The sequence below is a fragment of the Panthera tigris genome, chromosome A2 (genome assembly GCF_018350195.1).
Source record: "Panthera tigris isolate Pti1 chromosome A2, P.tigris_Pti1_mat1.1, whole genome shotgun sequence".
NCBI classification, from domain to species: domain Eukaryota; kingdom Metazoa; phylum Chordata; class Mammalia; order Carnivora; family Felidae; genus Panthera; species Panthera tigris.
Window position 1 is genome coordinate 134,221,915 of NC_056661.1, and position 23,205 is coordinate 134,245,119.

At 44.6% G+C, this 23,205-nt stretch overlaps 1 protein-coding gene across 1 annotated transcript in view; it reads right to left on the reverse strand.

Annotated features, from left to right (window-relative positions):
• Positions 1-5,488: 5,488 nt before the first annotated feature.
• WNT2 (Wnt family member 2) overlaps positions 5,489-23,205 on the reverse strand; it is a 43,552-nt gene continuing 25,835 nt past the window's right edge. Inside the window, exon 5 of the mRNA XM_007089166.2 lies at positions 5,489-6,656. Within this exon, the coding sequence (XP_007089228.1) occupies positions 6,427-6,656 (230 nt within the window). The 3' untranslated portion in view covers positions 5,489-6,426. The remainder of the gene's footprint in view (positions 6,657-23,205) is intronic.

Below are 23,205 nucleotides of genomic sequence, written 5' to 3' on the forward strand. Positions count from 1 at the left end.
GAGCACTTTGAGTTTTTCGTGCTCCTAAAATACCAGCCAGACAAGGCTAGGATTACCTGCAATAGTGACAACTTGTGGGTGTCTGTATCTGTGTGTGTGTGTAGGGGCAGGTGTTCAGTGATCAACCCACAAATGATACCCACCATGGTCTTCAACTGGAGATTCTAGTCTTTCGCTTGAAACTCAGTATTTCTCCATTTTTCAGTGCCCCCTCTTTACTATCACCCTCCTTTCTGTCCTGAGAAACTCAAAATTACAACTATTTTATGCAGAGTTATAACATTCTCACTCTTCCACCTTCCAGGCCTTATTTTGGGGGTTTCTTTCCCAGTGAGTGTCATGAAACTGAGGCATTCCTATGAAGATTTTTGCCTTCAGCTTCTAATACCGTATTATTTTTTCTCCTCGCTAAGCTTCCATCCTTCCTTTGATTCCCATCCTCAGAAACCCGGGAGCCTCACGCTTTCTCACCCTCCCAGGACACACAGTGAAGTTCAAGTCTCAGCCTGTCTTGTTCTGCCCGATGCTGCTGAGGGGGTTCTATGACTACATCCATTCCAAGAGATTCCTTCCCAGTTAGTCTCATGCATTAATACCGAGAATTAATCCCATTAAGCCATCACTCCCAGTGAAGTGTTCCTAAATGAAAATGGCAGAAATGTATATGGCTTGCATTTCAATAGAGGATTTGACCCAAAATGTTATATCAGTGGCTCTCAACTGGGAACGGTTTTGTCTTACACTTTGCTTCCTTATCCGCTCACGGGGAACACCTAACAGTGTCTGAGGACATTGTTAGTTGTGTTGTCACAGCTGGGAAGCAGGAGAGTACCTCTGGCATCTAGTCTGGAGAGACGAGGGTTGCTTTAAAGATCTTACAATGTGTAGGACAGTCCTCTCACCCAAAGGGTTAGCTAATAGGGAAACTTCATTGATGTTTGGGCAAAAATATTGGGGGGAAAATGTTCATTGGAAAACACACATGGACACTTGTATCACCACCTCCTCTGCAGATCATCTAAGCATGAGAGTTTCTGAAAGGGACAATGACTCTGACTATGGGGCCACCTTGGGGTGAGGTGCAGAGTCAACAGTTTGCTTAGTTAGATCACCCCAAAACAGTTCATTGGGGAAGAGCAAATGTTAGGTGGATTTTCTTTGCTGGAGGGGAGTTTATTTTCATTTTCTGGGCTTTCGATACTTGTGTATAAGTAGCACACAAAATCAGGATACACAGATCTCAAGAAAGGGGCAAGGGATCCTGTATGTTTCTAATCAAGCTGAAAAAATACCATGTAGGCCAAAAGCAAGCATTTACATGGAAAGTAATAATTAAGAGAAGTCAGTGGAGGGTAGGTCTAGCTGCCGTGGAGAGACACTGAGGTTACAAACACAGCCAAAGCATGCTGACTCCTAGAGAGGGTAAGCACTCCTGTGGCAGCCATGGGAGAACACAGGGTGAAAATGTGGAATAATTTTCTAATCAGGAATGGGAGTCTTAACCATGAACTTACAAGAGTATTTACCAGTAAGGTAAGCCAACTGTCCTCCCTGAAAATCTTTACAAACTTAAAAGACACCTCTTGATCAACTTGTGTTGCGTGTAGTCCTGAGAAAAGGCAAGGGAATAATTCCCATAACCTGCAGGGATTTCTTTTCACCAGAGGGTTTGGCAAGACTATCACAAGTTTAAAATAACAAAGTCAACACTGAAAATTCACTTTATTATGTTTTGATTTCACAGAAAATGTAGACTTGTAAATAACAATAGTTCTTTGTAACAATCTGCGTGACACTTTTATTAGCTCATGGATGTGGGAGGTTTGGTTAAACAGGAATCATGTGAATATCAGGGAAAAAAAAACTGAAGTTGGAACAACTATGATTTAGAAAAATAATAATCATGTCGGGCTTTGCAAACCACCTGTCACCTTGCTGATCCCCTGAAAAATGTAAAGAACATTCTCATGGATGAGTGACAGAAAATTTTCTCTGCCTAGGTAAGGAGAAGGTCAAAATAAGCAGGCCTTTGTCAGCTTACACCAGCAGATTGTTTTTCAGAAGGTCAGCAGAGACCTGACAAAAGCAATTTACCAGCTTTGGAACTGGTGAGGTTTATTTGTTAAGAGTACACTTCTTGCTCTTAAGATAAGGAAACATGGGTTGAAGTACAGTAAATAGACACAAAAGAATGGTTCTGGTCTATTGGACACCTCTCTGAGCCTTTATTTTGAGAGCAGGCAAGAGGGGAGATGAATGTTCTTCAGCTGAGTGAGACAATACCAGCTCCAGGCCAGCCTTTAATAAATGAGAAGTAATCACAATATGTTGGCTTAAAACTGCCATCAAGGACAAGTGCGTGTACAGTCATGTTGGCTGCTTCTAAGGGAGCCCCGCTTTAGGTTTTGCAGAGTTGATGTAAGATTCCTTAATAAATTAATAAAGCTGAGAAATGTCAACGTGAAGCTAGATTTTCTCACTTTAAAGCTACTTTCTTTGAAAAAGAAATGTGAGACCTGATGTTTTTCAAGCTTTGTAATAACTCCAATAAAAAAGAATACAGCTGTGACAATTGAGAACATCTCTTGAAATTAACCTTGACAGCCTTGAGCAGAGCTACACAACAGGTATGGAGAATGTGAGCAGTGGCTTGAGGCCCTGCACTTCTGGGCCTCCTGACGCCTTGGGAAGTAGGTGCTGGGAGGGGACAGGGAAGCAACGACAGCAGGAAGGGTGGAGGTTACTCCCAAGAGCTGAAAAAGCCACTCTTCACCATCACCAGGCTCACTCAGCCTGTCACTTAATAGCAGCCACCTGGCTCTTTCCCTCTTAATCCTTCTCCCATTATCCAGCCCCATACAGAATAAATTGCCATTCAGTAGATTCTTCTGGGATGTTCCTTTCAGTCTGGTGACATCCATATAAGGGAGAGCAGATGATCAGTATTCTGGGGTGCCCTATGATTCTCCCACTTCTGAGCATCTGTGGTCCAGTAATATGCCAGGGCCTCCGTCCTGGAGGGGCAAAGACCCACTGCTGAGTGTGGTCCTGGCACTTGGGGCTTTTGTGCTGGAGCTAAACGTGAGAGGCTATCCAAGATGTTGTAACTAGATTGCACCTTTTTTTTTTTAATATATGAAATTTATTGTCACATTGGTTTCCATATAACACTAAGTGCTCATCCCAAAAGATGCCCTCTTCAATACCCATCACCTACCCTCCGCTCCCTCCCACCCCCCATCAACCCTCAGTTTGTTCTCAGTTTTTAATTAAGTCTCTTATACTTAGAAGATGCACCTTGACAAAGGTGCTCACAGAATACAAAGATCAGTCCAATACAGACCAATTTAGGGAAGCAAATTTATTGAGGACAACAAATTTGCTAAGACTCAGAGTCATGTGCAGATTACATCTTTATTATAGAAAACTCCACTGAATTAGTCAAGATCTCCTATTCTGTTAGAACTTTTAAAGATGTTGCAGAACATTAATTGGCATCACCGTGGGCCTAGAAAACTTTGTTTTGTAATAAGATTTTTATTGGGAGGGAATTTTTAAGGGGATCTGAACTGAATGGAGTCTCTCATTTTGTTTTGGGTAATTTGTGCCATACATTGCCTTAAAAGCCTCAGGTAATCAAGACTTTAGTATAGTTTAGAATCGTGGACTATGGAGCCTCAACCAAGCCCTAAAGAAAATGAGTTTGAAATTATCTTCACCTGTTTTTAATTTTTTTTCCATAGTGGAGATTTCCTCTATTTGAAAACAGATAAAAATCTTTCACTCTCTTGTTATACCCTCCCTAGTGGCCATACCTACTGGCATTTCAGATGGCTGCCAGAGTCTCCCTTACAGATTAGGGAAATTTATGCAGGTTCCTGCATGGGTACACCTTGTTCCCTTGCTCCTTATCAAGTAGGATGCATCTCAGCAAAAAAACAAAGTCAGATAAAAATATCCTAGGGGTTATGGGGTGCCTGGGTGGCTCAGTCAGTTAAGCGTCTGACTTCAGCTCAGGTCATGATCTTGCTGTTCGTGAGTTTGAGCCCTGCATCAGGACTCTGTGTTGACAGTGCAAAGCCTGGAGGCTGCTTCAGATTCTGTGTGTGTGTATATCTCTCTCTCTCTCTCTCTCTGCCCCTCCCCCTCCCTCAAAAAGTAGATAAACATTAAAAATATTTTTTAAAAGAAAGCATCCCAAGAATTAAAAGAGATAATGACTATCCCTTTTGGATGCTAAAATTATTTAGACTCCATTTGCATTAATTCTGAGACAAACTAGATAAAGTGCTTGGCTTTCCTGACTGCTCTGAACATGTGGTCCTGTCTGTGATGGGGCTTGAGAGCAGTGGCAGATATTTGCACAGAGATCTTCACCTCTCGCAGTCTCAGTTTCCCCAGATACAAACTGAAGGGAGCTGAGATGTCTACTTAGATCCTTTCCATTTCTCAACACACCTATGGATTTATGATTTCATAATTCATCCAGCAGGCAGAAGGGCTGATGGCTGTGGGACCACCATGAAAGTCCCCTCATCCCCCCAGGAAGGCATTCACAGACAGCTTCAGTGTAACTAAGACCGAGCCCACCTGCCTGGCTTTCCCACACCCTGCCGAAGGCCCACACTGAGCTCTGAGCAATTCTGTCATGCTCCCCCTTCCTGCCTCTGAATCCATAGAATAAAAAGAGGAAAGAACCACTTTGGAAAAATCAGATGACTAACTCTAGAGAGCGAGAGAAAGGAGATAAATTCTGTTGTTTTTATGAGGGTGAGGAGGCAAGTGTCAATTATGACAAAGTACCTCAGCAGGTTGATGTCTGTGAGGCTCAGTCTAAACGTCCTGCTGCAGAGCAAGGATGGAGAAACTGAAGGCCAGGCTATGGACGAATGAGCAAACATCAGTGTGACACCAGATGCATAGAATGGAACATCCTGTTAATAAATGTAGCTCAGCAAAGAGACCATATTTAGAACCAGAACCTAATTGTACCAAGCGGATGAGAAGTAACTTCAGATATTTCGCCTTTCTTTCACTTAATATACAAAATGGGGTGGCAGCCTCTCCATTTTCCCTGGACGTCATCTTTTGGATCATGACAGAAGCCAGCCACAATCTGCACACTGATGTTCCCATAATTACAGCTGGGTCCCTTAAATAGAGTCTCTAAATTACAATCTGTTTGCCATATAATATACTAGGGTTACCAACCTTACAAGCAAGGCTATGTGTCATTTGCTTGAGGCTATGATATCTTGACATCTTGTCAGCCTCAGATGAACACAATTAAATATGGCAGGTCTTTAAAATGTGCTTGGAGGGTGATGGGTATATGCTGATGCTCCTTGGCACAAATGGCGGACCTCTTTTGGGCATCTGCTTACGGTGCAGGCCGTGTAGGCATGACTTACCTCTGGAAACCTCTCTGTCAGCACGTTGGTTCCCTAGTCTTGCCGTCCCAAAAGTTATCATTCTGAAGGCCATTTCAACTACAAAATTCCATGGGTCACATGCATCATACCAGACAGAAATTTTATTCCCCGTTTTCTCCTTATCTGTACAGACACATTTTCTGATATTTTACTCGCGGTTATTCTCCTCCATCCTCCCCCAATAGGTCAGAATACTGCCAGATCATCAATCTTTCTTTTAAATTCCCTTCAGATCTTAAGTGAGATCCCTAAAGTTGCTTTATATTAAGGGGACTTTATATAGAAAGTTGCTTTATATTAAGTCAATGCAAAGCAATGACTTTCTGAGGCTCTTGCTATTGTAAAGATTCCAAAACTGTACCAAAGGACAACAGTCCCGTCTTGTTACGTCAAATTTCAATATGGCAATAAGTGCTTTGAAAAATATGCGTTTTAAACCTGAAGTTCTTTGAAAGCCATCTTTCTCCAGGCAGTTACCAATTACCCCTGGACGCGGTGGCTGCGAAAATCACTTGATCAGGCAAAAGCCTTGCTTGGTCTTTTCAGGATTTACAGTTAATTCGGTGGCAGTTGGTCCTGCTGTCTTTACCCTCCTGAGAGCAGTATGGGATTTCTGAACTATGATCATTTATTGGGAGACACAGAGAAAGCTCCTTTGGGACACTCTTTTCCCCTCTGGCCAGCCGCTCTAGAAAGAGGAAACGTCTAGGTGGGTGGAGACAGTGATGTGGCCGGCCCCTCCCCTCCTAGCAGTCTGTCCTGACCAGGAAGAGATGTGGCCCAGAATGCTCGAAGGCGGAGGGAATAAGGCATGCTTTGTGTGCAACATGTGGCCCCAGTTCTGGGGCCCCCTGGGTGGGAGAGGAAGGACTTCTGTTGAGGCAAAGTCACATGCCTTAGGAAATATCTCCCCGAGAAAACCCAAAGGCCCAGTGTCCTTGCAGATCCAATGGAGTCCTTGCAGGAGAGAAGGTGATGGCAACCTCCTCTGGGGTCATGTGGGAGCCGCCCAGTCAACGCTTTTAGGGGCCTTGCATGTGTGCACGTCCAGGGCCTCCAGACAGTCCTGACAGCGCACGGCACAGCACCAGTGGAACTTACACTCGCACTTGGTCATCCGGGTGACGTGGGAGGTGTCATAGCCTCTCCCGCAGCACATGACCTCGCAGCTGTCCATGCCCCGGGAAGTCAGGTTGCATACACGGCCTGCTGTACCCAGAGAGCCTGGAAGACAAGCGAGGGAGGTGTCACCGCAAAGCTGTGGCCAGAATACAATATGCCTTGGGAGGAGGAGAATCCACCCTCCGGGAGCGGGCCCTGCGCCCCCCCACCCCAACCTGGGGCTGTGTACCACCTGTTCTGTGGCCCAGACAGCATCTGTCCTCCCCAGGGGCCAGCTGTGGCATGTGTAGTGGAGTCCAGAGGACCAAGTGCAGGAAAGATGGACACAAAACTTTGGACCTACCGTGGGCAACTTTAACTCTCGTGATCCCACTTCTGAGCTGGATAAACCTTTCAGTTTCTCTTTACCCAGCCTAGGATTGATGGGTCACTGCATGGGCAAGGCCAGATCAGATGGAAAGAAGGATCTAGCATATCTCCCTCTCTCCTGACCTCAAACCACATCAAGGAAGCAGTGACCCAGGTTAGTGCTCTCCACATTTGTCAGGGCATGGAACCCTCAAAGGGAGAGGATTCCGCCTACCCAGGCCTGACCACACTGCCTTTTTAGAAAGAGAAGAGAATGCTCATTGCTGAAGGGGAGGTGTGGGCATCATTTGTGTAAGACCTTGAGGAGGGAGCAACGCCTGGTCTGGTTTACCGTTCGCGCTGCCATCCAGGGGGCCATCTAGATGTGTGTGAGGCTTCTTGTTGAAGCCAGGATTCTAAGCCTTCAGTGAATAAAACTGGCATAAAGACCTGTTAGGAATTACCACCGGAATGTTGTTGTCTTAGTTAATTAGGGTGAGGTTTCCTAAATGGCAATTCGTCTTTATGAATTTGTTTCTGAAAAAGACTCTTAAAGATAGAAAGCCTCTTAATCTGTTCTATTCCTGGAGAAGCACCCAGAAGTCTTTTACAAGAGCATTATTGGACAATAGAGCAGAACAAAGTGCAGTGGACATTTGTGTAGTTTGCTCCACCTATGATGATCCTTCCTGCTTCTTTCTCGGGCACAGAAACGGGCACTTGGCAGCCATGTTGAACAACATGACCCGGCTCAGCTGGTGGCAGGTGATCAGACCAGAGCTGGGGACCTGACTTGTTCTGGGGAAATCTGTTAGATTTCCCCAGGGATTTGCAGGTTTGTTGGAGATAGGCAGGCAGTCTTGCCTAATATGGACTCAGTAGCCATTGGCAGCCATATACTATGATGAAGTGTGTGGACCAGTGGAGGTCTACAGAGAGATAAGAAAGAGGCAGATGTACAGACAGCAAGACAAGACGTGGAAAGCGGATGCTACCCAGATCCTGGACTATTTTTCCAGAGGTGCTTCCATTTGTCCCTGAAGCCTGGCTGCATTCTAACCTTTGGGTTCCTAGAGATTCTGCATTCTTTTAATAAACTTCCCCTTTCAGCTTAAACCACTCCAATTTCTGTTGCTTGCAATCAACAATCCTAAACAATTGACAAACCTAGAGAAGCTAAACTCTTCATTTAAAAAAAAAAAAGTACATTGGAATGAAAGACAGTGACTTCATTCATTTTCAGTTCCTCCATCATTTAACATGGAATTCCTCCCACTTCATAATTCTTGCAGTGTCTCGTGACTCTCTCTCTGTTTATCACAGTCCAAGCTGTGCTCCAAATATCTACAGAAATGTCATGTTGCCCTGCCTGTCACGAACGACCCGGGAAGCAGCCAGGTCCAGGCAGGGCGTGCGTGGGGTCGAGCAGAGGAGAGGGGTGGGCACAACTTGCTGTGCGTGATCACGCCTCTGACAGCAGGAAGACAGGCAGGGGATTTCATGATGACAGGAAGGATGGCAAAGGGCCGGGGTCAGGGTGGAAGACGGGGTCAGCCAAGGATGGCCGTGAGCCTCTATCATGCTGAAGAAGCACAGAGTTAGAAGAGGCGGCAGCTGGGGCTGGATTCAGGACAGTGCTCAAAACCACTGCCTGTGCAGAAGGGACTCACTGCCAAGTCCTGCTTTGCAGCACACCCGTCATTTAATTCAGCAAACATTTAATGAACACAGACGTGTAAGACACTGTGCGGGCTGTGTAGAGTTTTGGGTGGTGGTGGTGGGGAAATAAAATAATTAGAATTCACTTCCTATTCCTATATTCTGGGAATTCCTAATATAATGAAGAGATAAATATGTAAAGAGATCTCTCCACTACTTCAAATATTCCATTTGCTGAAGAATTCCAGTAAAAAAAAAAACCCACAGTAGGGTTTTGTGCAATGCACCACTGTAAACAAAGCTCAGGATGGTAGAATGAGGTTATTTAGAGCTGGGACATATCAGAGTTTAAGTTCCAGCTTTGGCATCTATCAGCTGGGTGACCTTGGGCAAGTTATGCAATCTTATCAAGCTTCCGTTTCTTTCCTTGAAAAACTGGAATAAAGACAGTTCCTTCCTCATAGGGCTGTGGTCAGGAGGGAATGAGATCATGCATGAAAGCACCTGGCATAATAAATGCTCAACTAATGCTAATCTTCTATTCACTTAGCAAGTGTTTGCGGAGTGTCTACCTTGTGGTAGGCACAGCTGTGGGAGCTTGGATCTATCAGGGAACAAAATGAAGATCCTGCCCTGAGGAGCTTACGTTCTAGAGGGAGTGAGCCAAACATGTCATAATGATAATTATTGCTATTAATATCAATAGCACACAGGATCAGAAAAGGAGCTGTTAACAGCACAGTTTTAAGAGGTGGCATCAGAGATAGGATGTAGAGGAGGATAAGTAGAAGCTCTGGAGAGAACATGGGACAGAAGGCATTCCAGGTAGGAGAGAGCCTCCCAGCAGCCTCTGCGGCACACTCATGAGCCCGTGCAGAGCCAGCACGGCTGCGGCACAGGTGTGAGTTAGGCAAAGAGCGTGGAAATGGAGTTGGGGCACAGGTTTAGAGCCTTCCTGTCTGGCAGCGGTGTGGGTTTTATTCCATGGTGAGTGGTGAGTCTGTTCAGATTTTTAATCCACAGAAAACATGTGGGAATGAGAAGTCTGAAACAGCTTCTTGGAGCGGGGAGGTATCCTTCATGCAGTGGGATTAGTCCGGGCAGGAGATAATGACCGGGGACAGAGGTAGGACAAATGCGAGATGGGTTAAAGAGGGAGAATCACTAGGACTTGGTGACTCACCGAGTTGGGAGGGGGTCACGTTGGAAAAGACTGACAGTTGTTCATTTGGCTCAGCATGAAGGAGATAACTGGGGTCCTCTGCTGAGAGGTGCTTCAGCAGAATGACACGATGGAGCGGTGGATCGTGGAGTGAATGGGCAGACGGACACCGAGTGTGGGGTGGGGAGTTTTCAAGGAGCTTGGTGACAAAGCAGACAGAAGAGCATGGCTGCAAAGAGCGATGAGGCCCAAGGTGGGACTTTAAGGTTATTTTAGGCCGTGAAGTTTGTGGGTTTGTTATGCAGTAGTAGACAGCTGACCCAATTTGGTAGGTTTTTGTTTACATCAAGCACAAAGTGGGAAGAACCAGTCTATGCTATTAGAAGCCAGGGTGGTACTTTTCCTTGGGGAATAGTGAAAAGGGGCGTGAAGGAGGCTTCTAGAATATCAGTCTTCTTCAGGTCTTACTCTGGGCTTAGATTATATGGCTATGTTCATTTGAGACAATTCCCTGAGCTGTACACGTGACATGTGTGTTTTCTGTATGTCTTTTATGTTCCAGTAACAAGAAGAAGAGGGAGGAGGCCACATATGCAAAACCAGGAAACCCAGCAAAGCTCTGAAAGGTGTTTAACGTGGCTGGAACTCAGCATTCCAAGGGGAGAGTGGCAAGAGGTGAGGCTGCAGGGGCAGGTAGAAGCCGAGACATGGAAGGCCTTGTGTCATGGGGAGAGAGAGAGAGAGAGAGCGTGAGTGCATGTGCATGTGAGCGGGGGAGGGGCAGAGGGAGAGAGAGAATCCCAAGCAGGCTCCACACTCAGTGCACAGCCCTATGCAGGCTTTGATCGCATGACTCTGAGATCATGACCTGAGCTGAAATCGAGAGTTGGATGCTTAGCTGACTGAGGCACCCAGGCACCCTAAGGTGTTAAAACTTAAAAAAAAAAAAAAAAAATTTAATGTTTATTTACTGTTGAGAGAAAGAGAGAGAGACAGAGCATGAGTGGGGGAGGGGCAGAGAGAGAGCAAGACACAGAATCTGAAGCAGGCTCCAGGCTCTGAGCTGTCAGCACAGAGTCCAAGGCAGGGCTTGAACTGATGGTGAGATTATGACCTGAGCTGAAATCGGACGCTTAACTGACTGAGCCACCTAGGTGCCCCAAGGTGTTAAAACTTTTAACATAAGGGCAGCGGAATGTGATTGAGAGTTTTTACACAATAGGGGGACATGGTGGATTTATGATTCAGAAGGCTCACTGTGGGTGCTGGGGGGCCGGGGTGAAGTCAAGGAGCCAAGTTAGAGAGCAGTGAAGTGCCCTGGTCAGGGCACAAGGTGGCCGGACAAGGACAGTGGCAGGGGTGGGGAGGGGTGGAAGAGGTTATGGGCTCGGGGGGGATATCAAGGAGGCAGGACTGACGGGACATACGGAGGATGAGGGTCAGCAGTATTCCCAGGCTTCTGGCTTGAGTGACTGGTTTTATGCTGCTGACCTTCCCTGGGGTAGGAGCACCTGGGGAGGGGCAGGCTTTGAGCTAAGATTTGGAGTTTTGTTTTCAACACATCGAGTTTGGGGTGACAGTGGGTCATCCAGGTAGAAATGTTCAATGGAAATACCCTCCGGGACTCGGCAGAGAGGTCAGGATGGACATTCAGACTAGGAAGTCTTTACCTCAGAGGTGGCAGCTGAAGCCACGGTGTAAATGAGACCCCCAGTGGGTGTGCGGAGCCCTCTCACTTGCCCCACCCTCAGAGGCGACTCTGAAGTTTCTTTCACCTTTTTGTGTTTTGTCGGTAAGCCCTGCACACCAATAAGCATTCTTTGCTTCCGCCAACATGCTGTCATCAAAATAGGAATTCATGCAACTGGAATTTTCTCTCCCCGCTTGATGCTTTGAGGTACGGGGGTGGGGGCGGGGTGCTAGGACAGGGAGGTGAAGTGTCTCAGTCCTGAATCAGACTGAGGGCTTTTTACTGACATCGAACTTGGTGACATTTTCCCAGTGGGCTGAAGCCTAAGGAGGTCTTGAGCTGTGATCTGACTCAGCTTCAGTGATGGTCCCCCAGATGCACAAAACTGAACCTGACCCTGTCTGAACAGAAGGATTGCTCAGTGAAGGGACTCCAACACCATGAAAACTCTGGGAGAAGCAGTCAAAGTGATGGCCACTGACAAGAGCTTGACTCACAAGTGGTTTCAGTAAAGGAAACAAAGACCTGGCATTGAGATCTCAGTAGTTCAGTGTTCAGTTACAGAATGCTGGAAAACACCATTAATCTGAATTAATACCACTGGTCGCCCAAACAGGGTGTAATGAGGGCCCAGAAGAAGGAAGATGAGAGGGGTTTTTGAAGGTTGAGAGCCACTGATGTGAGAACAGTGGTGAGGTCACAGCCTGGAGGAGTGATGGCCCCTGCAAGGTACCCGTGGCCCCCAGGAATGTGCCAGCTGAGAGGTACAGGGCAGGCTCTGTCGTCTGGGGAGAGGACGAAGCTGCAGGATGATGGACCACAAATTGGCCCCGCTTTGGGGTTTGGATCTAATTAGACTTAATGACGGACTGTAGGGCAGGAGGGCAATGTTGACGCTTGCTGTCATTTGAGCAGAATATAGAGCCATGTCATCAGAGCCCTGAAAAGCACATTTCTAGACTGCAGAATCTATACAAAATTTGCTGGCATTGCTTTCTTTTATTGGAATTATAACAAAGCCCCGTTATTATTGATAGCAATAGTGCTATACTGTCTTAGGGACCTCCCATTATCTTTTCCAAAACAGATCACCATTATTCTTACCGTAAAAGACAAAAATCAAGGCTGTAAATGTGTGTGCTCTTTATGAAAGAGACCCTCCGAGTTTTATAATCTTCCTGCTTGTTTAGTTCTAAATACTTGAGATACACACTTTTAGACCATTTTTTTCTGCAAACAATATACCAGTTCATTAACTAATGAGTGACTCATCCCTGCCTGGGCCACAACAGGAACCCCTGGGTTAAGAAAGTCAGCTACACCTGTAAGCCTGAAGCCCATGCATCCTTTCCTTTTTCCTCTCTTCTCCTCATTCTTCTTCTTTCGCCCTTCCCTTCTGCCTTCTTTTTCATCTTCTTTCTCTTCTTTTTGTTCATAATTGGAACCAATACTTATGGAGCACTGACATGGGCTAGTCCCTGTGATAAGCATTTTGCCTGTATTATCTCATTTAATTCTTATAAGCTTATAAAGTAGGTACTGTTATCACCATTTTGGAAATGAGGAAAAGGAGAAGGGTGAGTAACTGGCCCCTGGTCACTCAGCTATCAGGTGGCAGGTCAGGATTTGAAGCCAGGCTTGTGTGACTCCAGAGCTTAAGCTCTTAACTGGCAGAGACAGTGACATCTGGCAGAGAGCTCCATCCCCGAGCCCTGCCAGATCCCAGGAAGCAGGCTCCCGGGCAGAAGTGCAAGAGCAGAGTGTTAGCACCCTTCCTGCTCTCTGCCTTCATTATTTTATCAAATGAAGGACTTGCAAAGGTCCTGACATGTAACCTTTTGGGAAGGGACTTCTTCTCCAGCATGTGATATGCCATAGACAATTAAGACTCCTACAGTTACACGAGAATGAAAATGGCTAGTTAATTAACACGGGGTTAGCAGCTGACACTGCGTTTTTCCTGCACTGATATTCCTGTGGAATTCCTGTCACCTTTTTGAGAGATGAGACTGATTTCTTTGCAATGCCAACATGCACATCTCCAAAACATGTATGTGTCCTTAAGGTGGCTTTAATATATGTCACTGATGGGGCCGTGGCTGCAAACACTGAGAACAACTCTTGCTAAGTAGAACTTTTACTGGTTAAGGTAGGCCAATAGCATCAATTTGCATCTCACCTCAAATGGCATATCTTAGCCTGATCACTCACATAACTCTTCCCTGACTTTACTCTAAGATTCACTGAGACATTTCCAAAAGCCAAATTGATCTTTATAGGTCAAATGTTTGCATCATACAGCATGTACAAAAGTATGTATGGCTGGCTCTACAAATACTTCAAAGGAAATTTTAAAAACTCTTTTGAGTAATGGCTCCATCATTAGTTTCCCAAATTGATATGTTAAGAGGATAAATACATTTTTAGATGCTTCACATTTATTTTAAAAATCATTCATATTGCTTTGTAATGTTATCTCTTATTGCACTTTGATTTCCTCAGTTTCCTTAAGATAAGTTGCAGGTGGGAAGCTTTTTTCCCTGGCTCCCTTAGGTCTAAGTTTGTGAAATGTGCTCAGATGTATGGCCCGCCTGGGTACAGATCCTAGTTCCCAGACAGTATGGCAGACTCAGGCTCAGCGAGCCCAACCTTCTTCCGCCACCTTCACCCACACTGTTAGATCATCTGCCTAGACTCAGTGTCCATAAGATCCGGGCAGTCTGTAACGTCTATGCCATGGGAAGGTGGGAGTTCCAGCCTTTCTCCTCCCTGGTATTGTCCTCACCCTGCACAGAGCTCACATATGTATTGGGGGAAAAGGATGATAAAGAATCAGAGTTTCTAAATCACATAAGTTTGGGACCAGAGAACTCACTTTTAGTGGGGCAATGCGAGGGGAACATTACAGAATCGAGCATCCCATCCCTAGAGCTATAAAATTAATAATGGAGTCAGGGTTCCCAGTGCAAAAACATTTCTGTCTCCACCGACATGCATCTTCCTGACAGCAGAGGAGGACGCAGAGCTTTTGCTAATAGTTCCCAGACCTGCACCTCTGGGACCTGGAGAAAGAGCGCTTTCTCGAGCGCTCTTTCTCTGTGGATGGGCCTGTGTCTTTGGAAATTCCTGCCACTCCAGGCTGACAGAAGCCCATATGTTGACCATTAGGACATAAAGCAAGATCCACTTAAGCCCGTCATCCAATCGGCTGTTTCTCCTCTGGTTGACTTACATGTTGTCATTAATGACACAGATTTATCGAGGGAAGAAAAGAATGTTAGAGCAAATGTTAGAGACCGCACATTTCATCTACATGCACGGCTTGCCCCTCGCACAGTAAAAATTGCAAAACTAAAACTAGGAAAGACAATATCTCTACTTATCTCAGATGATTTTATTTAACGTTTGTATAATAAGCAGGAAAAGGTTAACTGGCGCAAAAAAAAGCATGTTCCATGAAATTAGCAAATCCTATCATGGAATTAAAGTTAAGGTCAGACTCTTCAAGGCTTTCTATGTCTGGCACTACCTAGTCTACCCAAGTTTATTTCCCACCTACCCCTACCTGGACCCCTGGTAATCAGGCCACCTCCTCACTGTCCCATTGAAGTGACTTTCTGATGTCACAGCTGTGTACACTGTTTCCTCACAGGAGGTACTCTCATCTGCTGTCCAGGCCTGTCCTCACTCCATTAGATGGGAGGTCCTCCCATCCTTCGAGATTCAAGCCTACTTCAGCACCTTCCACAGAGTTCTCCCTACTTCTGCTCCCTCCTTCCTGGCCCCCTTCTGAAGCCCTTATATTGCATGTCACACAATAGGGCTCATATGCTGTTTTGAAATATTTGATGATTTCTCATGCATCTTGTCTCCCCCAGGACAGAGGTTAGATCTTATATTTCTTCTATACACGGCATAATACTCAGCCATCCACATACAGATTCCCAATTCATTAAATATTAAATTAAAAACAATTTCTTAGAAATTAAGATCAGCTTTTCCTTGCTGAAGGAGGGCACACTTCTCCAGGGAGCAGTCACCAAGCCCTCCGGCACTATGGGAAGAGTAAGCTAGCTAACAGCCTGCTTTCCACTCTCATGTTCTCACTTGGCATATAGAGAAAACATGCAAAAAAATATCACAACGTTTTAAAAGATCTCACAGATTCGAAATGACAACCTAAGGGAGTCTGTGGCATCAAGTTCAAGTTCTGTTACTGCAACCTTAGAGTGAAATTAATTAATAATTCACTCATTCATTTATGGAATCATAGGACCCTTGGGAGTTTCTGGGTGAACTGCATATCTTAGGAAACTTGAAGAAGTTAATTTGCCCACGACTACCCAGTCAGTAATCAGTAAAAATGGCAACAGGTGGCACGAAAGTCTGCTGATGTGTAACGCCAGGATTTTTCCTTAGAAATATGGGATTTACATAGATTTAAAGAACGGATTGATCACACTAGTACAAAATAGGTCTCATGGGGAAAGTTTACATGATGGAAGCAAATATATTATTTAAAAATACTTTAACATCACTCTTTTGTTTGTCGCATATTAACACGGTAATTGGCAATGATTTTTGTTCTATTACAAAAAAGGACGTCTATTTGACAAATGTTTTGTTAGTGCAAATTATGTCGAAGACTTCAAAATAGAAAATGAAATTTTTTGTGGGTTTTTTTTCTGAAATTTTCTTTTTTTCTGAAAAAAGTTTGCTGCTTTGTTTTTCAGTTTTCACATACGGGCCCGTTTTCAGTGCATCCTAAAAGTTTAATAATTCTAGCACATCTATATTCTGAACGGTAGTGCAGATTTACAGATCATTCCTGTAACATAAAGTAAATATTGGATGTAAAAAGTATTTTTGCTTACATTAACAACTAAATCAGATAAACTAACGAGTAATCCCACTGATAGTAGTAAATGCAAAAGGCCCCACACAGAGTATTTGGTGGCAACTAAAAGCAATCGATACAGGCTACTGCTGCATTTGAGACTTTTATGTCACCAGGGAAATGGGCAGCCAACATTTTGAGCTCTGTAAATGGTGCCCTAATGCACTTGAACTTGAGGAGAACATTTAACAGTTCAGTTTAAGTGGGAATTTTCATAGGCCATGTGTTATAATCAGTGATGGGTGATTATAATGCTTAGGACTTACCTGTCATTTAAGCTATGACGCTGCACCAACATAACTAAGACTTCATTTCAGCTCATGATGAGCATATTTTAAGTTGTTTATAACTTGCCATTCAATTCAGTTCAACACATGTTTATATGCTGTGTGCTGAGGATCCAGTGGTGAACAGACATAGTTCCTGCCATCATGGAATCAGAGCCCAGTGGGACAGACAGATAGCAAACAAATATTTAAATAAATTAACTAAAACTCCTGGTATATGCTATGAGTCAAGGAACAAGGCTTTCTGGGGCACCTGGGTGACTCAGTCAGCTAAGTGTCCAACTCTTGGTTTCAGCTCAGGTCATGATCTTGCAGGTCGTGGGTTCGAGCCCCACATCAGGCTCCATGCTGACAGTGTGGAATCTGCTTGGTATTCTCTCCCTCTCTCTCTCTCCCCCTCCCCCACTCGCTCTTTCTCTCTCAAAATAAATAAATAAACGTTAAAATTTTTTTAAAAGAAGGAACAAGGCTTTCTGAGACAGATCCTCGATACATTTGAGGAGGACCTGGTGATGGGCCACTATGCAAGTGAGAAAGTAGGGTAGCAAATGACTTGCAGGTTATGGCTTGACCAATGGAGTGGATGGCTCTGCTATTTTCTGAGAAGAGGAAGCTTGAGGAAAATAGGTTTTGGGAGTGGGAAAAATCAAGCGTTCACTTAATAGAATCAGGTTGCTAGCAATGTGGGCAACCTGAGAGGTCCTGTCGAGCAGGGGGTAGGACCCAGATGAGGCCTGAGATGCAGTTAAAGCCATTGTAAAAGAGGAGGCCGCTCAGGGACAAAGTGCAGATGGAGAAGTGAAGAGGGCCTGCCTGGGTCCTGAAGATCTCCTTCCAAAATCCTTCCAAATTTACAAGTAGAAGAGACACTAGCAACTGAAATTGGGGAGACCAGCTCTTGGGGCAGGAGGAAAATCGGGAGACTGTGTTTCGGGAAGGGGGGGCAGGCTAATTGTGTTACATGCCACTAAGAATTTGAAAGGATGGCCCTCTGGATGGTAATTAATATTAATCATACAACATAATCAATAATTGCCTATGAACATGGTGACTCATAAGCCTCACCAATACATTGTTCATTTCATTCTCTCCTGGTTTAGTTGTCTTAGCACTTTTCAGATATCAATTCATGAATTTCTAAATGAAATCTCACTGCTGAAAGGGATAAATAACCCATTCTTTAATTTTCCAAATTACAAATGTACAGTAAGTCCTAGTAATAGAGCAACGGAGTATGGACAGAAACCAAGAAAGCGCCACCTTCCTGTCCGGGTTTGAGGACCCCCACACCTGGCCTGCGTCCTATTGCGTGCCCACCACCTGGCTCATCTACAGAGACCAGGGGGCCTGTGAAGGCCTGTGAGGCCAAGCACCGAGTCTGGCTTCCTCGTCTTCGCATTCCAAAGGCTTATCATAGTGTCTGGCGTACAGAAGGGGCTCAATACATATTTGATCCATGAAGCAATGAGGGACCTAGGAGGTCCTGTAGGAATTGCGCATTTAATATCAAAATAAGGTCCATGCATTCCTACCGGCTGACACGCTGTTCCCTTGTTTTCAGTCAGGTCACAATCTCAGAGGTTCAGCAAACCAGGCCCCACCACAGGGCATGTCTGGATCGGTGAATCTCTGTAAACCGTGGTTGGGAGTGTGTTCCCATGGGTTGCAAGCTGTTTGCCAAATATGATTTGTGCAGAAAAAAACAGTGATACCTTAGCATTTGCACCACTCCAGGCCTGCAGCTGTCAGCCAGCTATCGGGCTTTCCGTGGACAACAGGTTATACAACCGTTGAACTCTGTTTTTTGAACTTGAGGAGAGGTGGAGGGTTGCTTGTTTCCTACAGTCGGACAGGAGACCTCAGGGTGACCTCTGGCCCAGGTCAGGGTTTTTACGTCATAACGGGTGAAAGTGGCCTGTGATTAGGTGCAACCGCTTCTCTGGAGAGGACAACGGCATTCCTCAGAGATGGACTATCTCTAACTTGAGGACTCCTTTGATTTGCAGACGCCTGGGGCAATAACCAGAGCAGATAACCACACAACCGCTAGAACAGCCATCCCCGAAAGCCCCGCTTCCTAGATCTCACCTCCAACGTGGCCTGCATAATGTCATATGCACCGTATCACACCGTTGTACGTACTCCTGGAATCTGAGCAGTCTTTCCAGTCAAACATCAGAGCGCTCCCTTTGTTCAGCTGAAGGCTAGGGGAAAATGTCTTTTGTTGTTGTTGTCCTAAGAATATCTTCCTTAATCGGTTTTTGAGCTTATCATTTTGGGGGGCGAACAATTAAGGACATTTAACACTCTTGGAAACTTGAAGGGCTTGTGATTGGAAGGGACCTCGAGGCAACCTGAACCAAACACAAGGGAAGCTTCAGTCTGACTCCTGTCTACCTCTCTACAATGGCCCCTTGTCCCATTAGGTTTCCTCACACTGCCTCTTTAGTACACAGGTCTCCCTTCTCTGCTACATCTCCTCCCCAAATTTCAGGAAGTAAAGTGTAGATATAATGAGAAAAGTATGGACTTTTGATTTTTATTTATTTTGTTTTCTTTACTGCTTACAGTTCACACAGTCTTGGGCAAGTTAAGTAGCTTTTCTGAGCCTTAATTCCCTTCTCCATAAATTGGGGTAACTGCCCTGAAGATTCAGAGAAAATGCCCAGAAGGTGTGTAGCACAGACCTGACTCTCATAGGAACTCATGTTCCCATCACCCTTCTCCCCCTGGGGTCTGGGTCTGTCCTCACCCAGGAGTACCCCGGGGTCTTGACTCACCTTCTGCATTTCTCATCGAAATTCACTAGGCTTGGTATCATTCTTTTAGGACTTCACTAAAGGGCCTACTTGGTCATTTCTGTCCAGCTAATTTCTATGAAAGCTTAGATGGCTGAAATCATTTTAATGTGCTTACTCACAGTGAAAGCAGTTTCCTGAAAATGCAGGGCCTCCATGTGGAAGAACAAACACCCTCTTGTACTGGGCAAGCCCAGGCCAGAGATATTTTTGTGTGACACTTATCTAGAGCCCCTTAAATAAGGAATTTTTTTCCTTTGTAAGAGAGTAGGTATTCCAAAGAATATAATGTCTCCCGGGATTTCTTCTTACCTCATACTTATGAAAAAATAAGGAATCATGGACTGCCTAAAACATGGACTTCCCATTTTAATGTGCTTAAGTTTGAAATGCATATAGAATCTCAGCAGCAGTCCCCTGAGATTCCGATTTAATAGTTTTCTGAAGAGACCCTCACTTTGGAAAATAGTGCCTATAGACTTCATCCATTCCACAAAACCAAACTGACAGAAGAAGTGGCTCATGTCAGTCACATGAGTTGATCTGAACAGGAAGCAGGCGCTGGTTGGCAGGAGTGAAGTCAGTCAGTTACAGGCATCTATTACTTGGCAATATTCAGTGTGCTTACCACCATGGGTTTTCCAGTGCTGAGAAGTGGAAGGTGCCCAATAAGTTAAATATTAAATGTGTATGATATTTTAAAAAAGCAAAATAAAACAATATGGCCACAACAAAGCAGACTGAGTGGTATGAGATGTAATCTAGGGAAAGGTTAATGCTAATCTTAGTAGAGAAATGAAAAAAATTATTTGCTTTAAATTTTACTGCAAATTCTGATGTATTTGAGAGCCTGGATACATGTAAAGGAAACCCATTTCAAACATGTGGGAGTTCCATTTACCAGAAAACAGGTTCTTTCTTAGGTGGAATGATTCTAGCGAAGGGAAGAGAGTCCCTTAGTGATGTGCTCACTCAGCAATGTGGCACATTCTGGGGGCTTCTTTAATATAGACTGACAGGATGTTAGCCCTGTAACCCCCAACACCTTCCTTTCAAGACAAGGGAGCACAGCTCAGAGAAGGAATGCCACTGTGAGGTACAGGCAGGAATCTCCCCCTTCTAGTAGGTCTCAGCTCTATCACATCTCCCTGCCTCTGTGGGCAGAGGTTAGAGGCCGTTCCAGAACGATTCTGTACCACACACTTTGACAACTGTTTTGACTGATTTTCTAGAGTGTATACTATGTGAGTTTCTAGGAGAAAATGGCCAGGATAAAGCTTAATTTTTAGAAAGCCATAGGTTACACAGGCAAGGACAAGACTCCCAGCAGCTGTGTGAGTTGAAGCAGACTTTCTCAGGAAAAATCTGCATCTCATACAGGTGGCTATTCATATGTGAATTCAAGTATGAACAATGAAAACTATACTCTTTCAGTCAGAACTTTTGTCTACGTGATGGCCAACACCAGAATGGTCTTTTTATTAAAACAGCCACCTGATGGTCAACAGAATTAAAAAGAAATATGGCAAAGTTTATATGGATAACTTTGGCATTTTCTTAGGTTCAGTTATAAAAGGGCATCAAGTATAGCTCAAGGAATCTTTCTTTTTTCAAAGGAAAGAATATTTGAAAGCTTTTTTGAAGTTTATTTTATATATTTTGAGAGAGAGAGAGAGAGAGAGAGAGACAGAGAATGCATGTGGGGGAGGGGCAGAGAGAGAGGGAGAGACAGAATCCCAAGCAGGCTTCATGCTGTCAGCACAGAGCCCAATGCAGGGCTTGATCTCACCAACTGGGAGATCATGACCTGAACCAAAACCAAGAGTTGGACACTTAACTGACTGAGCCACCCAGATGCCCCAAATCTAGGGATCTTAATGGAAATCCGATCCAATCTGATACATTGAAACTGGCTACTTAAGAAGAAGAAGAAGAAGAACAACAACAACAACAACAACAACAACAACAACAACTAGGGTGACTCCTGGTTAATCAACACCAACAAGAACCAAATTCACAACTTTTTAAGATAAAAATGAGATAAGCTCAAATGAGCCTAAAATAGAATAGAAATAAATTGAGAGTGAGTAAATTATAAAACTTCCCTTAGAAAGTCAGCACCTGCCATGGGCTGCCTTGTGGCTGATGCATCTGGAGGCAGAGTGAAATGGTTAAAAGGATGGATAGACTCTGATTCAAGCCCCTGCTCTGCTTCTTGACCAACCAAGAGTTTTTGAGCAAATTCCATAACCTGTCTGTCACAGCTTCAGTTTTTTCTCCTATAAAATGGGATAATAACATACCCACTTATAGATTCTTTGTGAGAATCAATGATAGAATGCAGATCAAGTGCTAATGAATGGCCGGTACTACAGATGAGTTTACTATTTAGGATCAAGAAACAATAGTGTTCTAATACTGGGAGCAGAAAAAGCAAAGTGTGGAAGAATAACAGTATCCTGCAGAGGCATCAGGGAATAGATTCAGAATCTCCTCTGTGGGGAAGACAAAGTAAGGTCTTTATTTCATAATATCCATGAGACAGTTAAGTGGTCATCAAGCATAATAACCGTTTGCTTCACTGTGCAAACTACTTCAATCCAAAAACCCAGAAAAGATTTCTTGGGGAAGCAGGTCTTCATACATTTGAAATGAGGGTTCTGCTTTGTAGCACCTTTATAGAGATAGTTAGTGACGAGTTGTGATGTCAGGGTCAGGTGTACAGGCCATGGGGTCAGACAGCCAGACATCCATCCCCTCCAAGACCAGTGAGATCTTGAGCTAGTCATTCACTTTTCTCATCAGTACAATTGGGAGAATGATATTCAAGGCTGCTTATCTGGTTTCAAAAGCTAAGATGTGAATTTGGTTCTTGGTTAGTGTTGATCAACCAGGAGCCACCCTCTTTTTTTTTTTCTCAGTAACTGGTTCCAATGCACTGATGTCATAGGGCGGCTCTAAGGATTAAATAAGACCATGTGTGCAATGATCTTAGCCCAGTACCTGGCACACGGGAGTCAATCCATTGTAATTCCTAAAGTGATCAAGATGTCATCATCCCCATGTCCTGTCCGAGGAGCCTGAGGTTAAACAGCTAGTTACTGGCAGAGGGGAGCCAGACCTCTGGGACAATCCAGTATCAAAGTATACGTTTTGTGATGATTTGGCTGAAACTTTAGCCTGACAGGTAGGCTGACTTGTTAAAGGTCCCAAAGCATGTCAGGAATGCAGCAGGGCACAGCATCTGGTCCTTGCGCTAGGTACTTGTTAATCCATAGGCTGCATGTACAAACCCGCCCAAATGCTGTAAAGAACGTGCTCATCAAACCAGGAAGAAATTCAGCCACTCAGGGACAAAGGAGAAGTTCTGTACTTCCTGTGACATTCCCTGGTAATTGTGCCTCTTGGTCACTCTACTGTTAGGAGCTGGCTGCCATCTACACTGTTTTACTGGTTCCTTTGCAATTGCTTTGGATTCAAAAACAAACTCAGAATTTAAATTCAAGGATGTTTTTCCTGATAATGAATTCCCTTGCTTTCTACTAAGTCTGAGAATTTGGCTTGAGCCAGAGTTGGCTGTGGGCTTCTATCTCCTCCTATCCACTGAGACTTGTACTCATTCTTATTTTGTATCAGAGTCTTTGCAAAGACTGTTCTAAGCCTGGAGCTCAGTGTTGCCCCGGAGAAGTGAAAGGCAGAGACCAGCAGGCGCATAAAACCACAATGGTGGGAACAGCTATGTTGAGGTTGATGGAGCTGCTCTTTGAATGAGTTCAAGACAGAGAAGGTGCCCTCTGCAAGTGAAGGGTG